This window comes from Elephantulus edwardii, unplaced genomic scaffold (assembly GCF_000299155.1).
Source record: "Elephantulus edwardii isolate Elephantulus edwardi_28Jun2011 unplaced genomic scaffold, EleEdw1.0 scaffold00034, whole genome shotgun sequence".
Taxonomy (NCBI): Eukaryota; Metazoa; Chordata; class Mammalia; order Macroscelidea; family Macroscelididae; genus Elephantulus; species Elephantulus edwardii.
The window spans coordinates 7,681,957-7,698,860 of record NW_006399784.1 but is presented as its reverse complement, the minus strand read 5'-3'; the positions used below and the strand labels follow the sequence as shown (position 1 = coordinate 7,698,860).

Genomic DNA, 16,904 nt, shown 5'->3' with positions numbered 1-16,904 from the left:
CTCCTCCCTCCCTCAGTGAATTTGTAATGGACTTCTTATTCCAGATTGCTAATTACCATACATATATTTCCTAATCATGCACCCCTAGCAGTCAATCTCACTTTCTTCACAGTATCATCTAGTCAAGTACAACTCACAATGACCCAATGAACAACAAACAGGTGTGAACCATGTCCTGTCCTGTGCTATCTTTATCATTTCTGATACATTTTATCTCAATGCTGAAGAAACTAATTCAATCCCTTTCACTGAGGATTTTCTTCTCATTTACTGAACCTTTAGTTTTCTTAGCATGACTTAATTTTATAATGAATGGTCTCTCTTCACAACTTCTATTTATACCCATTCCATTAAAAGGCTATCAACAGAAGGTGGAAATTATCAAGTGATACAATTAATATCACATACAAGCTAAATCCTGCTGAAGATTAACCAAAAATAACTGGAACAGCACATTAACAGAGATTTACCAAAATTGCCAATTGGATTGTGAAGAGGCATAGGACAAGGTACATCTCAGCCAATGCCAGATGTATCTTGGCTTAAAGAAGAGGGTAACATAGAAATGTCTATTTAATGTTTCATTGACTATGACAAGGCATTTGACTGTGTGGACCACAGCAAATTGTGGCTAACATTGAGCATATTAGGAATTCCAGAACACCTGATGGTGCTTATGTGAAAATTATACTTGCACCAGGAAACAGTCCTTAGAACAGAGAATTGAAAACCTTGTATGGTTCAATATTAGGAAAAGGGTGCCTTAGGAATGCATCTTGTCTCCATACATTTTCAATCTATATGCAGAACAGATAGATTAGGAGGGTGGGCTTTATGTGGAGGAATGTGGCATCAGGATTGGAGGAAGACTGACTTGTCAACAACTTGTGTTAGACAGATGACACAACCTTACTTGCCAAAACTGGAGAGGACTTGCCGTGTTTGCTGCAGAAGGTCAAGAACTGAACACTTCAATACGGATTGAAGCTCAACATCAAGAAAACAATGATTTTCACCACTAAACCAATTGACAGCATCATGATAGACGGAAAAGAGATTGAGATTGTTAACAATTTCATCTTGCTTGGGTCCACAACATGTTTAGCACCAGCTAAAATCAAAAGATATATTTAATTAGGTAAACCTGCTGTCAGGGAGCTCTCTAGAGTGCTAACCAGCAACAATTCAGTCTAGAAACTAAATTGTGCCTGATGCAGGCCATGATCTCCCCAATTACTTGCTATACATCATAAAGCTAGACAATAACTAAGGGTGACAGAGAAGAATCGATACTTTTGAATTGTGGTACTGGAGAAGAACATTGAGCAAATTATAACACGGCAAGAGAATAAGCAAGTCTTTCCTGGAGAGGGTGAAAGTAAGTTGTTCTTTGGAGGCAGGGATTTTGAAGCTCTATCTCATATACTTTGGGCATATTGACAGGAGGGATAAGTTCTTGGAACAGGACATCATGCTTGGAAGGAGGGAAGTACAGCACAAGAGAAGGAGACCATGGGTGAGGTGGATTGACCAGTAATTAGGGTAATAAGGGTAGTTGGGTAGAAAGCAGTACAATAGGTTCATGATAGGGTAGGGGTCAGAGCTATTGTGCATAAGGTCACTATGAATCACATTTGACTTGATGTCACATAGAAACAACAATATATTTAAACATTCAACCTTGCGATTATTATGGGAAGACATTTGATCCTTTTTTAAAAATCTAAGATGTATTAGGAAAGTAAAAAAATTTATCAGTTGTCCTTCACTAATCTCTGAGTTGGAATACTTATTAACAGCACTTTGCTCTGTTGAGTTTTCAATGGCTGATTTTCATAAGTAGATTGCTGTTGTTATGTGCCATTGAGTTGAATGCAACTCATAGTGACCTTATGAACAAAAGATCTGACCCCTATTCTATCCTGCATCATCCTTAACTTCCTGTCATACAAGAGCCCATTGAGGCAGTCACCATGTCAATCCACCTGATTGAGGGTCCTTCGCTGACCCTCCACCCTTCCCAGCACCATGTCCTTCTCCAAGGAATAGCAACATGCCCAAAATATATGAGGCAAAGTCTCATCATTCATCATTCTTGCCTCTAAAGAGCTCTCTGGCTGCACTCTCTCTAAGACATATCTATTTATTCTCTTGACCATCCATGGGATGTTGAGTGCTCTTCTCTAACACCACCACTCAAAGGTGTCAATTCTTATCCTGTCATCCTTATTCATTGTTCAACTCTCAGATGCATAGCAAGTAATCAGAAAGACTATAGCCTGAACCGCAGATGGACAACAAGTGCATGAAGAAATGTGCAAAATCCCTAGCTCTAAGATAGATGCAAATCAAGACAACTATGAGATATCATCTCACCCCAGGAGGACTAGTAAAATTTAACAGAACAGCAAGCAACAAATGCTGGCGAGGTTGTGGAGAAACTGGAACCCTTATTCACTGTTGGTGGAGTGTAAAATGGTGTAACCACTGTGGAAAGTGGTGTGGCGCTTTCTCAAAAACTTGCAAATAGAGATAGCATTTGACCCAGCAATTCCACTACTGGGAATATACCCTAAAGAGACCATAACTGAGAAATCCAAGCAGATATATGCACACCCATGTTTATTGCAGCTTTGTTCACAATAGCAAGGAGTTGGAAACAACCTAAGTGCCCATCAACAAATGAATGGATAGAGAATCTGTGGTATATTCACACAATGGAATACTATGCTGCATTGAAAAAAAAGGAACTCATGCAATATTATTCAAAATGGGTGACCTTGGAGGACATTATGTTGAGTGAAATATCTCAGTCACAAAAGGACAAATACTTTATGGTGCCATTCTTGTAGAATGAGGCTGACATAAAGGTGGGGGTAAGACTGAGAAAAACTGGATAACTTATGGATACGGCATTGAAGCTGATGAGGGAGAGAACAGTTTAAAAGTAATATACTTTAGGGCGCTATGATTATCATAAGAGTTCTGAATGAGGGTTGCAGAGTGGAGTACACTCAGGTTGGGGGTGGGGAGGATTGTATACCAATGATGAGTTTTTCTTTTGCTTTTCAAGGAGAAGAGGGAACTGGGGGTGAGGGGTGGCAGTGGGCGGAAAGAAAAGTGATAAAATGAATGAAAGGAAATCAAAGTAAATGTTCATTGAAATTAATAAACAAAATAAAGTTCATAGAGTTTCTGGAGGCAAGTTGTTTAGGAAGTAGATGCCCATCCTACTTCCAATAGATAGTAGTAATGATTGCAGAATTCTGTGAGTACACTAAAACCACTGAATGCTACACTTTAAAACAGAGAATTTAATGATGTGATTTAAATATCAATGTTGTTGTTGTTGTTATGTGCCGTCGAGTCATTTGTGACTCATAGCAACCCTATGTACAACAGCCCTAAACCCTGCTCTATCCTGTGCCAATCACACTGCCTCTGACACACCCATCCTGATGACCCCAGTCACTGAATCAATCCACCTCACAGAGGGTCTTCTCCTCTTGCGCTGTCCCTCCACCCTCCCAAGCAAGATGTCCCTCTCCAAGGACCAGTCCCTCCTTGCAACATGCCCAAAGTATGTCAGACGAAGCCCCAGAATCCTTGCCTCCAAAGAGTAGCTTGGTTTAACCCTCTCCAGGATGAATCTGTTTGTTTACTTGGCAGTCCATGGTACATTCAATACTCTTCTCCAGCATCACAGCTCAAAGGCGTCAATTCTCCTTCTGTCCTCTCTAGTCAATGTCCAACTCTCTGATGCATAACAAGTGATTGCAAAGACCATGGCCTGCATCAGGTTCACCTTAGTCTCCAAAGAGACACCGTTGCTCTTGAGTACTTTAGAGAGGTCCCTAACAGCAGACTTTCCCATCGCAGTACATTTTTTTTATTTCCTGGCTGCTGGTGCCAAATGTGTTGACTGTGGAGCCGAGCAAATTGAAGCTGTGAACAATCTCAATCTCTTCACCATCCATCCTGATGCTACCAATTGGTCCAGTGGTGAGAATCTTTGTCTTCTTGACATTGAGCCTCAGTCCATACTGAAGGCTGCAGGGTAGGTTCTCTTTATTTAGTTGAAAGTTGGCTGTAAACAGTTCCATTGTTTTCTTTCATTCACAATCATGTGTAAATTGATGGTCCCTCAAATTTAGTTAAGGATCAATTGTGGGCTGGAAGCTTCTTGTTTAAGTCAATCAGTACCTGATCAGCTGGTCTTTGTATTGAAAAGTAGCTTGAAAAAAGATTGTTTAAATGATACAGCACTGCTCTGTCAGTTTGCTATTGAGATAATTTGAGGTTGCTCTGATACTGAACACTGAGGCACTGGTGTGTCAAATGCTGTAATAGTTACCCAAGATGGACAGGGTTTGGTAGAGCTCCCATTATATGACAGGTTTAAAAATGATCTGCATCTACTTCTTAAACAACAGGCCTTTGGAAACTCTATGAACATTAGATAAACGACGATAGTTTATAAAAGATAGATCTTTTCTTCATAGATTCACTATGAGTCGTACTTGACTTGAAAGTACTTATCACCAACAACACAGCAGCACCAGATCCATGGTTTTACGACAAACTAACAGTTGCTTCTTAGGTGAAAGACGTGACTGCGTGCTTCTGTAAAGATAATTGCACTGGAAACCCAATGAGAAAATTACACTTTGTTTACGTGGTCTTTATGGATCAGAATCAACTAGATGACACACAATAAAATATATTTTTTACATCTCAAAAATCTTCCTAATGCAGCATCTAAGAAATTACTTCACTATTGTGCATCAATAAAGGAGGCATGGTGGTGCTCAGCTGCTGTATGCAATCCACAGCCATTCCACACTATGCTTTTCTACTGTAAAGATTGCAGCCTCGAAGGAATGATGAGGCAGCTCTGTTTCAGAATACAAGACTGTGATGATTCAGAGTCCACTGGATGGTGCCACTTCACAAGTAATTAATTATCCTTGTATACCCTAAAAGAATCGACGTCTTTGAATTTTAATGTTGGCACAGAATACCAAGTATATCATGGACTTTGAAAAGAACAAACAGGTCAGTGTTATAAGTGCAGTCAACTTGTTCCTTACTGTCAAGGATGATATGGCTTTATCTCACATATTTTGGGCACATTGTCAAAAGTAGCCAGTCCTTGGAAAAAAACATTATGCATTGAAAGGGAATTTAAAATTGTCATCAGTTTTTATTGATTTCACACTTGTTAAGTGCTAAGAAAAAAAAATAAATAAATAAACTTTTTCTCTGTCTTCTAGTTACTTGTATATTAAACCACAATAGAATAGGCTATTTTTAATTGACCGATCATTGTATGTATACAATTTTAATATGAAACCTTCTAAGAAATTTAGAAAACATATTGCTTTCTTTCATGCTAACCAAGGCATACTTTAAATAATGTGGTTGTTGTTGATTGCATTTGAGTCGATCACAACTCATAGCAACCCTATGAAATAAAGACCTGAAGTCCCTATACAACTGTCGACATTTATCAAAGTTCATAGAGTTTCTGGAGGTATGTTACTTAGGAAGTGGATGCCACTCCTGATTCCAATAGCTAAAATACTCAGAAGACGGATAAAACTTCGAAATTGGACTGCAGAAAAGTGAATAATGACCTTGGGAGCTGGCATTTGATATTTTTAACAAATGTAAAGACCTCTCTGGAATATAATTAATGTTTGGATACAGTTGCTCTGCAGAGTAAAACAAACAAGTTCATTCCATAAACACACGGGCACTGAATAATCTTAGGAAAAATTCCCATGATTTAACACCACGTCTTTATAACAGCTTTATAATTGTTTTTATATTGTTTCTAGGTAAAATGTACAGAATAACCTATCACTAAATTATTTCTAATTCTCCTGGCACCTCCATATAATGTTCAGTAGGAACCTTCACCTAAATCTCATAATACTGCTCGCTAAATGTCAACTACAGGGAGATCTCCTGGCCCTACAATCCGTATGGCACAGGTTCTGAATCCACCAGCTGATCCATGGGAGAAGGATAGACAATCTTCTCCCATGTGACTTACTGCTTCTGAAAACCTGCTGGGGGTCAGCTATGGGTTTGCTCTGATTCAATGTCACACAATAACTATGAGTAAACTTGATGACAGTTTTGGTTTTTTTTCCCCTTTCCCTTGTTGTTGTGGACCACCAGTGGTTTCCTAGATCCTGTAATTGTCTTTTGCTATAGCAAAGAAATTAAACTAACAACTAGTTATACCTAACAACTAGTTGATTTCTTGTAATCCTTTACTGGTAAATTTTGACACTCATGATGACTTCATTTCTGTTTATTTCCTGTACTGTATGATGAGAATTGTAGTTAATATGTTGTTATTGTGTACACTCAAGTAGCAACCAACCCAAACTTGACATGTCAGTGAATTTCTAAAGACAGAAAATCACAAGACAGGAGGTAGTTCATCTTTCTTTCACACTTCATCTGGTGGATTGGAACACTCCTCCTTCTTGTTGGTGCCACAACTCCTTACTACTAGGCCACCAGTAGTAATTAAATATTTAGATAGTCTAATCAAAATTTTTGTTTTTAGCATAAGGTTTTAAAAGTTTATATTAAAGAGGCTGATGATCTTTATCCCTTCAACACTGCGAATAATACCATTTATCATATAAAGAAAGAAGTATCAGGTAAGTAAGAGAAAAGGAAATAAACATTGATAGTTATTAAAAATCTCTTGGATTGCCTACACTTAGGCTATCTCAAATCATCCTCACAGAAATCATCACTAAGGTCATAACTGAAACTCAAGAAGTTTCAGTAATAGTCTCCAGGCTCATACTTTAAGAGCAGTGAAATTTAGAGAATCTCATTTTGAGCTGGAAAATATGCTTTTCTGATTCTGCTTCAACAAGAACATTAGAATAATATTTGACTTAATTCTTTCTAAGTTATATAAATATTATTATTTGTCCTACTTAAATATCAGCGGCATCATAATCATATAGGTATCTCTGGTGACCTAGTGGTAAGGAGCTGTATTGCCATCCCTAAAGAACACAGTTTGAATTCATCACCTTCTCCTCAGAACGAAGATAATGGCCTTCTGTGTAATTTATTGCCTCTGGAAACCTGCATGGAGGGTTATCTTTGAGTCATTTCCAACCTCATGGCATGCAGCATCACAATTGTATGTATAACATTTCTCAGCTGTATAAACTTGAGTCAATGACTTGATCTCTATCGTCTTCATTGTCCTCTAATACATTATGCCAAATGTGAGTAGTTACTCACTGGGCTAATATAACACCAAAAAAGCTTTCAGCACTGTTCTTGCCTCATTGGAGTCACTTAATTAATACTTTTATTATTAATGGTAAAATATAGAGAGAAAATTAAAACATAATAAATATTCCCTAGCTCAGCTTAGTTGATGGCATATAAAAATAGTCTAATTTCATACAGCAAAGTTATTTTCTATTGGTGAACTATAGCAAAGTTCATCAAAGCCACTGAGGCTATCATAATTACTATTCAATAATTAACATGCATATCTACCTAAGACAACTATTCTATTTTCTTGTCCTTCTTTAATGTCAGGGGTGCCACTCAGATAACTTTGCCTGAAACATTATTAATACTAATTAATGTGGTTTTTATTTCCTTTTAATTTGAAATTGACGCACACTTGCTTTGATTAGCTAATACAAAAGTCACTGTAAGCATAGACAGATTAATTACAAACTAAAGGATGAAGGAATAATGTTTACTTACAGTGTATTTCTAGCACCTGCATCGCTACCTGAGGGGTGGCATTGAGGGATTCATGGTCTACTCTGCAGACGATGGCCACTCCATCGTCACTCCGGTCCACTCGGAAGTCCAGTGTGCTGCTGACAGTGAATGTCTTGCGGTTTGCATCCTCTTCTTTTAAATATTTTACATCTGAAATGAAAATATAGGTCTTAAAATTCTTTTACATTATCTTTCACATTATACAGTATTTCTTCTAACTAATTAAATTCTTGAAGCACCTTTTCCTTGCAACTTTAAATTAAATAAAAAAATTAAAACAAATGTCAGTTTAACATGCAACATACTTTAATTTGATAATATAAAAATGCAACTGCTTTACAAATTAATTGTCAATTTTAATTTTAATTTTAAAAAATTAACAGCAATAAACAAGAGGGTAAGGCAGAATGTTTTTATTCTTATGGGTTTGGATTTAATGATTATTACTAAAAAAAGACTTCTTAATCTCCTACTTAAAAATATTACTTTAATAAACTAGTCTCCTATAGTAGACTTAAATTTTACTGATAGTATTAACTATCCTAACTATATAAACTACAAGCACAATTGACAAAAGATAATTTATAGCTATTTTTTTATACCCAATAAAAAGTATATTTCAGTTATTATTTTATCACAAGCAATGTGAGGCAAAGATAAATATCTTTAAAAAATGCTTAAAATGAAAATGTTGGTATTGGTATTTGGTAATGAAAAGGAATTTCTCAATTATGTGAATATATGCCTTTACCATGAAATTTACATTAAATTCTTCTTTGTTGGCTGGGGAATCTATGTCAGCATGAATGTAAATAGTGATACTTTTTCCTTGATAGGTGGCTTCACTAACACATATTTAAACTTCTTGTTAGATGGTATACTTGTGAATTATTTGCTCTTTGTGAAAAATCTTTAGTAATATCTTAATTTATAGTTTCTGAAATCTGAAGTAACTGACATATAGAGGGATAATTTAACAGACTCAAAACTATAAGGTACAACTTTTAGACACTCTCATTTTTGTTCCAACTAAAAACAACTCCCAGTCTATACCAGAAATAAACACAGCCCAGTCCTGTACCATGCTCATACTTCCTGCAGTGCTTGAGACTAATAATGCAGCTTTCATAATTTACCAGCTTTAGTATCATATATTCCCCTAAACCTTGTACTAACCATGTGTAGGAATTTAATTCCCCTCAAAGATAACATTCCCAAGGTATAGTGCCTTAAGTATTGCTATCTTTGCTAGTAAGATCCAATCTGGCTGCACTTATTCCAAGGCATATTTGTTTGTTCTTCTAGCATTATAAAAATATTTTAAATACAGCTAACATTACCAGTTCTTATTTTTCATGTTGATTAAAAAGCCAAAGAAAAGTTCTATCTTGAGAAAAATGGTTTCTTTTGCATTTAAAAAAATTACACTATGTACATTTATAGGAAGCTGATTTAAAACACCATGTTGTTAGGTGCTGTTGAGTAGAGTATGGTTCATAGTCAAACTTTTGAACAACAGACATAACCCTGTTATTAGATCTGAACTGTCAGAGCCATACAGCCTTTGGATTAGCAGCTCAGCTCCCTAGAGATTATGCCACAAAAGTTTCCATAAGTACCAGTAGCGACACTATGTATAGCAGAAAAGACCATTTTCTGGTCTTATGTAATTTTCTTGATTAATCCCGTTTCACACCTTGCTTGCTGAAAGTGTGGAAATTTAAAGTGCTTGCTGCAGAAGATAAAAGGGTACAGTATTCAATCTGGATTGTGTCTCAACATCAAGAAAATAAAAATTCTCACCAATGAAACAACAGGCAGCATCATGATAGATGGAAAAAGACTGAAATGGGCAACAACATCTTGCTTGAATCCACAATCAAGACACTTGGAACCAGTAGTCAAGAGATTAGGAGACAGATGTATTACACTGGGAAAGTCTCCAGTCAGGGGTTTCCCCAAATTTCTAAGGAACAATGATGTAGATGTGACAACTAAAGTGCACTTGATTCAGGCCAGAGTCTTTCCTATCACTTGCTAGACAATGATTAAGGATGGCAGAAGAAGTATTGATGTCTTTGAGTTATGATGTTGGAGTAGAATAGTGATTATTCCATGAACTTCCAAAAGAACAAACAATAATTTCTTGGAGTAAGTGCAGCTAGAGAAATCCTTGGGGACAAAGATGGCAAAACTTCATCTCACATACTTCAGGCATGTTGTTAAGATAGGCTATTCCTTGGAGAGGGGCATAAGACTTGGAAAACTTGGCAAAAGAGAGGAAACCCCTCAACCAGAGGTATTTACACAGTGCCTGCTACAATGATCTTGAGTGTACTAAAAGTTATGAGGACGGCACAGGCTCACCATGGATCACATTTTACTCTCTCCTGGAGTTGGAGGAAAGTAATTATAACTGTGAAAAGAATTTGGAAACAATAAATTTTAGTAATTATTTCAAGAGCATACAAAATATGATATTTTGAAGAAAATTTCAGTAATACCATTGAGAGCCTGTGACAAAAGATAGTTTAGTCTTCATTGTCTTACTCTTTGTGCCTCACTTCCATTTTGTATAAAAGAAGCTTGAATGTGTGTGTGTGTGTGTATGAGAGACAAAAAAGAGAGAGAGGGAGAGGGAGGGGGAGGAGAGACAGGGAAGGGGAAGGCGGAGAGAGTGAGAAAGATTGATTGATTTATGTGTCTCCTTCTTTCCCTGGCACTTAAAACAAGGGCTGTAGTATTCCCCATGACAGGCATTATCAGGCCTCATTTCTATCAGCATAATTCTGCTCCATGTTAAGTGTGTTAAACTCCAGCTGAGTGTGGCTGAGAGGCAGAGGATTTGCCCTTCACTCAGACCTTTCTCATATTCTAGGCACATTACTCCAGGAAGATAATGTCAACAGAGCCTTAAGAATTCTTGTGTTAAAAAGAAAAAAAAATATTGTGTCAGTCCACTCCTATACCATCACTCATAAAATGGATATTTCAGGCTTGGAGAGTAAGACAAAAGGGCCTGAGGTCATCACCTTCAGCAACATGATCATAAAGCAGGTATGTCCCATTAAGAAAGAAGTTATAGTTACATTTTAAAAACAATAACACATCAGTTTTCTAACAGAGAAATGGGTCATAGAATGAGGGAGTTCTGAAGCAAGCCAAGGGAAAATTATTTGGAAGACTGTCGAGAAGTCATGCCAAAAACACTTTTTTATTTAAAAAAAAAAAGGATATTTGTAAAATTAATAATTAGAAGGAAGTTTGTGTTTTCATAAGAACAATGTTTTAAACTCTGAGATAAATATTTGACAGAAAAAACAAAGCAGAAAAAAACCCCCAAATATTATACTTCCTATATTTAAATAGAACAGAGCAAGGAAATACTACAAGATTTAAAATCAGTAAGGGTGTACACCATGTCCATCTCCATACCCTTTCAATCTATATGCAGAATGGATCATCAGAGAGGCTGGAGGATGTGAGGAAGAATGTAGCATCAGGTTTGAAGAAAGACTCATCAACAGCTTACGTTATGCAGATGATACAACCCTGCTTGCTGAAATTGAGGAGGACCTGAAGAGCTTGCTGTAGAAAGTCAAAGACTGCAGCCTGATGTTCAACATCAAGAAGACAAAGATTATCACCACTGGGCCAATTGGCAACATCATGATAGATGGTGAAGAGGTGGAGTTTTAAACAGCTTTAGTTTGGTGCCACAATCAACACTCTTGGTATCAGCAACCAGGAAATCAAAAGACAAATTGCATTGGGAAAGTAGGCTGTCAGGGACCTCTCCAGAGTACTAAAGAGCAGTGATGTTAGTTTTTAGAGACTAAGATGGGTCTGATCCAAGCCACAGTCTTTGCAATTACTTGGTATGCATCATAGTCTTTGCAATTACTTGGTATGCATCATAGAGCTGGAGAACGACTAGTGATGATAGAAATATATTTGATGCCTTTGAGCTGAGGTGCTGGAGAAGAGTGTTGAATATACCATGGACTGCTAAGAGAACAAACAGGATCATCCTTGAGAGGGTAAAACCAGGTTGCTCCTTGGAGGCAAGGATTCTGAGGCTTTGTATGGCGTACTTTTTGCATGTTGTGAGGAGGGACCAGTCCTTTCAGGGGGACATTATGCTTGGGGGGGTGGAGGGATAGAACAGGATAAGAAGACCCTCGATGAAATGGATTGACTCAGTAACTCAGGTAATGGGGATAGGTGTGTTAGAAATGATAAGGTTGGCTCAGGATAGAACAGGGTTCAGAGCTATTGTACATAGGGTCACCATAAGTCACAAGTGACTCGATGACACACAACAAGAACAACAACGTACTCAAACAAACCTCAAAAGCTGACCTAAACACATATCTCCATGCTAATAGAGATTAGAAAATTCAGCTGGCAGATAATGATGGAAAAATGTCCAGCTGTAATACTAGCAAAGACAGACAATGTAAGAAAGAAATAAGGAAAGGTAGTGGCCAATGATAACTCTCCTTTATACTTTTCTGGTTATTATACACCTGCTAAAGACTATGCCTTCAGAGCTGTGACATCTGAAGTCTCATGCTGCAGAGGAAATAGTCTTTAGTAAATGTAAACCATTCAAGTCACTAAACAAGTAAATAACAGCCTCAGAATAGGATTGGTATCTAAAGTTGCTACATAAATGGCATAAAATATTTGTTGTTTCCAACAGATATAATGATAGACAGGGAACTCTAGTAGCCTAGTAGTAAGGAGTTTTGCTGCCAAGCCAAAGGATAGTGGTTCAAATCTACCAAAAGTTCTGTAAGAGCAAGATTAACAATCGTATTTTGTGTGATTTACAGCCTTTAAAAACCTTCTGGATGGTCAGCTATGAGTCAATTCCTACTCAACAATGCATAACAACAACATAAACATTGCAAGATTTCTAACAACATAGGGAAGTGAGATTCATACACAGAAATGAAAGTGGGAATACTGTTAGTGATAGGACTCAAATGAACTAGTTAATAAAGTATGCTCCATTGTAAATATGTTCAAAGAGGTAAATAAATTAGTTCTGGTAGCTTAGTGGGTAAGGCATAGTATTGCTAACTCAAAGTCAATTAGATAAAATCCAAGGAAGAAAGATCCACTAACAATCTCCTCCTATGAGATTTACCACCTCTGAAAAGCCACTAGAGGGTCAGCTATGAGTTGATTCCAACTTGACAGCAATAAACAACAGCATTGTTAAAGAAGTAAAACAAGATGTAAGGAAGGTGTTTTATAAAACAAAATGTAAAAAAAAGAGAAGGTATGAAACAAATGGAAATCCTGGAGTTTAAAGACACAGCAACTGTATTGAGTAGACACTCAAATAGTAGCTACAAATTAAGGCAGCAAATTCAAGACAGCTCAATAGATACGTGAGCTGAAGAAATGAAAGGGGAAAAAAATGAATATTTCATAGAAATTTGGAACATCATAATAAATATCAATAATACAAAGATTGTATTGTAATGAGAGTACATAAATAAAGGAGAAAGGAAGCAGGAAACTATTTGAAGAAATAATATTTCATGTGGTACAAAGGGTTAAGCACTCAATTACTAACAAAACATTTGATAGTTCAAACTGACCTAAAAGTACTTGTCAAGAGGTTTTTATAGAGGGTTCAGGACAACCTCTTCTACCTTCTTCTCTTATCAGAAAAAAAAGACTTAAGAATATTTTTCACAGTCTTAAAAACTGTGAAACATAATTAAAATACATTGCTCACCATAAGTGAAAATCACCTTCATGATATATGGTTTTTGTTGAGAAACATTAATTTGCTAATTACTGAAGAGATATTCCATGGCATTAAGTTATTTATATCCCACTAGCAATTGAATGTCTCAGAAGAAATGCAACTACACTATGCCTTAGAACTCAGAGTAGTGAAACTTCATCTTACATACTTTGGGCTCGTTGTCGGGAAAGGTCAATCTCTAGACAAAATCTTCATGCTTTGAAATGTGGGAAAGTAGAAAAGTAGAAAATGAAAAGAAAGGAAGAAACTCCCCTGCCCCCTACCCCCAAATTAGTTGAATTGACTGTGCTGCAACAGCTTAAACAGATCAGAGATCATAACGATGGTATAGGTTTGGGCAGGATTTGGGTTTCTACCATTTTGAACTAAGCCCACAATTAGCAACCAATAGCAAGCTGTTTGATTGATGTTTTGAAGACAATCAGAGGGGCTTCAGAAGTCAAGCTTGACAAACTGTTTCTGAAAAGTCAAAAGGAATTAAATAATAAGGAAAAAAACTAGGAAAACTATATTTTGTAGTTGTTATATGCCTTTGATGACTACTCATTTGTGACCCTATAAACAACAGATCAAAATCTTGCCCTATCTTGTGCTATCGTCAGAATCTCCAACATTCTCATTTTACTGTCTTACAAAACTTATATCACTGCTCTTTCAAACCTTGGAGAGGTCCTTGATAGCAGACAACATCAACATAGATGGATAAAAGATTGAAGTTGTCATTCATTTCATTTTAATTGGATCCACAATCAACACCTATGGGTAAATGCTGTTAAGAGATGAAAAGACATGTTGTGTTGGGGAAATCTATTGTCAAGGACCTCGCCAAGCTGTTATAAAGCAACAATACCAGTTTAAAGGCTAAGGTGCATCTGATTCAATTTATAGTGTTTATTTTTAGCTTTTTCCTAAGATTCTGAAAGCTGGAAGATGAATGACAGAAGAATCACCAATGTCTTTGAGTTGTGGAGTTAGGGAAGAGTATTAAATGATCTATGGAGTGTCAGAGGTACAAATAAGTTTATATTGGAGAAATTGAAACCAGGGTGCTCATTACAGACAAAGAGGGCAAGACTTTGTATCACCTAATTTGTGCATGTTGTTAAGGAAAGGCCAGTCCTTGGAAAAAAAGCATCATGCTATGAAAAGTGGAGAATCAGATAAAGAAAGAGAGGAAAACTCTCAACAAGATAGATTGGCACAGATAATGTATCAATAGCCTGGAGTATATTAGAGATCATAAAGACGGTACAGCATGGAGTAAGATTCTTAACTATTGTTTGTAGGGTCTCTTGGAATTGAAGTCATCACAATGTTACCGTATAACAATAACAAAGAATCTTGGACGATTATTGCATATACTTATAATAACACTTAAAATAAAATCACTTATTATGAATAAAATAAAAGCAATTGATACATATTTATTCATTTCTGTATCTCTATGAAGCACTTATTTTAGGAAATAAGTGAAATCTAATAAAAGATATATTGGGAGGATATATTTATGGACGTTTTTGTATATAGAACTTTCCATTTCTACAATGTATGAATTTAGGAGTCAGTTAGACCTCAGAGTCCAAGTCCTCCTTCAAACTCTGTCTGGTTGCTGGAAAAATGTATTCCTGTGTATTTTTGTAAAAAGTGCAAGGGGCATGTGGAGATGGGCATATCTGACCTTTACCAACTTCATTCACAAAAGGGAAATTTCCCCAGCAACAACATCAGCAACGCAAAACCAATTCCTATGATGCCAGACATGTGTCCCACACTTCTGTACCTCTTTCAACCCATCTCAACACCAATCTTACTGCTTTCCTGAGTCCGAAATCCAGGTAAGTAGCAGAATACTCTTAGGACAGCTAACAAATGTGCATGCAAACACCTCAGATTTGAGCCTCACAGCTCTAGACCAGTGTTACAAAGTTATTATTAGTCCTACCAATATTGTCTCTTCCCCTTCTCAAGACATAAGCTGTCAAACATGTTTGTTAGCTCTGATTCTGTGTGGCATGGGGTAGCAGTCCCAAAATTAGCTCTGTCTTGTTTCAGGATTCTTGTTCTCCACTGTGGCTGCTGTGGCTGTTGCTCTGATCCTGAAGAATGAGTTGTGTTCTCTTGCTTCCTCTTTTTTACTGTCAGTGAGTGAGTTTTTCTCTGCTGCTGGACTCACTCAATTTAATGGCAAAGATAATCTTTGTGGATTAGTGACACTAGCCAATCCCCATGTGGATAAGCTAACATGCCCTATTTGCGTATTTCCACCCATTCACATAAAGTCAAAATTAATGCCTAGGAAAGTAATTAAGAACAATAAACTCCATAAGCTTCATTCTTGAAATTCCTGATTTCTTGCTATCTTCTGGGAAAGACTTTCAGTTCTTGAAGGTTTTCTCTCATATGGCCTCCAGTTCACAAATTGACTGCTTGATTTCTTCCAAGCCAAGTTGTTTTTGTACATGCCACTGAAATAACTACAACTCATAGAGGACTTATGAATAATAGTTCTTAATCTCGAACTATCTGGAGCCAGCCCCACCATCTCTAACACACACTTGACACATTGCCACAGTCACTGTGTCAATCTATCACATCCAGAGTCTTCCACTTCTTCTCCAGCCTTCTACCCTTCCAAGCATGATGTCCTCCAAAGACTGGTCCCTTCTGGAAACATTCCCACATATGTGTGGTGGAACATCAAAATCTGTATCTCCAAGGAACAACCTGATTTCAACCTCTCTAGGCCAGACCTCTTTGTTCTATTGGCAATCCATATGTTTAATACTTCTCTCCAGTGCCATAACTCAAAGCATCATTTCTTCATTTTTCAACTGTCAGATGCATAGTAAAAAAATTAAGAAAACCATGCTCTGAATTCAGAAATGCTTTAGTCTCTAGATAGACATAATTTTTTTTTAGCACTGCGGAGATGTCTATGAAAACAGATTTTGTGAAAGCAACCCATCTTTTCATTTGCTGACTGATGTAGCCAAGAGTATTGATTTTGAACTCAACTACAATTGTTAACCACTTCAATCTTTTTCTCTATCCAAGCCATGAGGTGAACGTATTTCTAAACCTTCACTATAAAGATAATTCTGTAAGGTTATTTTTTTCTAGATTAATTCAGAAGGCGGCAAGTGTGTGTGTGTGTGTGTGTGTGTGTGTGTGTGTGTATCTACAAATAAGACAACCTCATTGAAAAATTATGTAATAAGTCAAGTAGTAATAAAAGAGTGTGGAATTCGGGTTCATAGAAAATGATCAGAGAATTCTCCTACAATCTATTTATGTGGAACAGAGAGTCAAGATTTTATGATATAAAATGCTC

General features: G+C 36.8%; 1 protein-coding gene across 1 annotated transcript in view; it reads right to left on the bottom strand.

The window, feature by feature from the left end:
• CADM2 (cell adhesion molecule 2) overlaps nucleotides 1–16,904 on the bottom strand; it is a gene marked incomplete at its 5' end in the record, with an annotated part of 504,333 nt that overhangs the window by 203,871 nt on the left and 283,558 nt on the right. Inside the window, one exon of the mRNA XM_006884441.1 lies at nucleotides 7,765–7,935. Coding sequence (XP_006884503.1) covers nucleotides 7,765–7,935 — 171 coding nt within the window. The remainder of the gene's footprint in view (nucleotides 1–7,764; nucleotides 7,936–16,904) is intronic.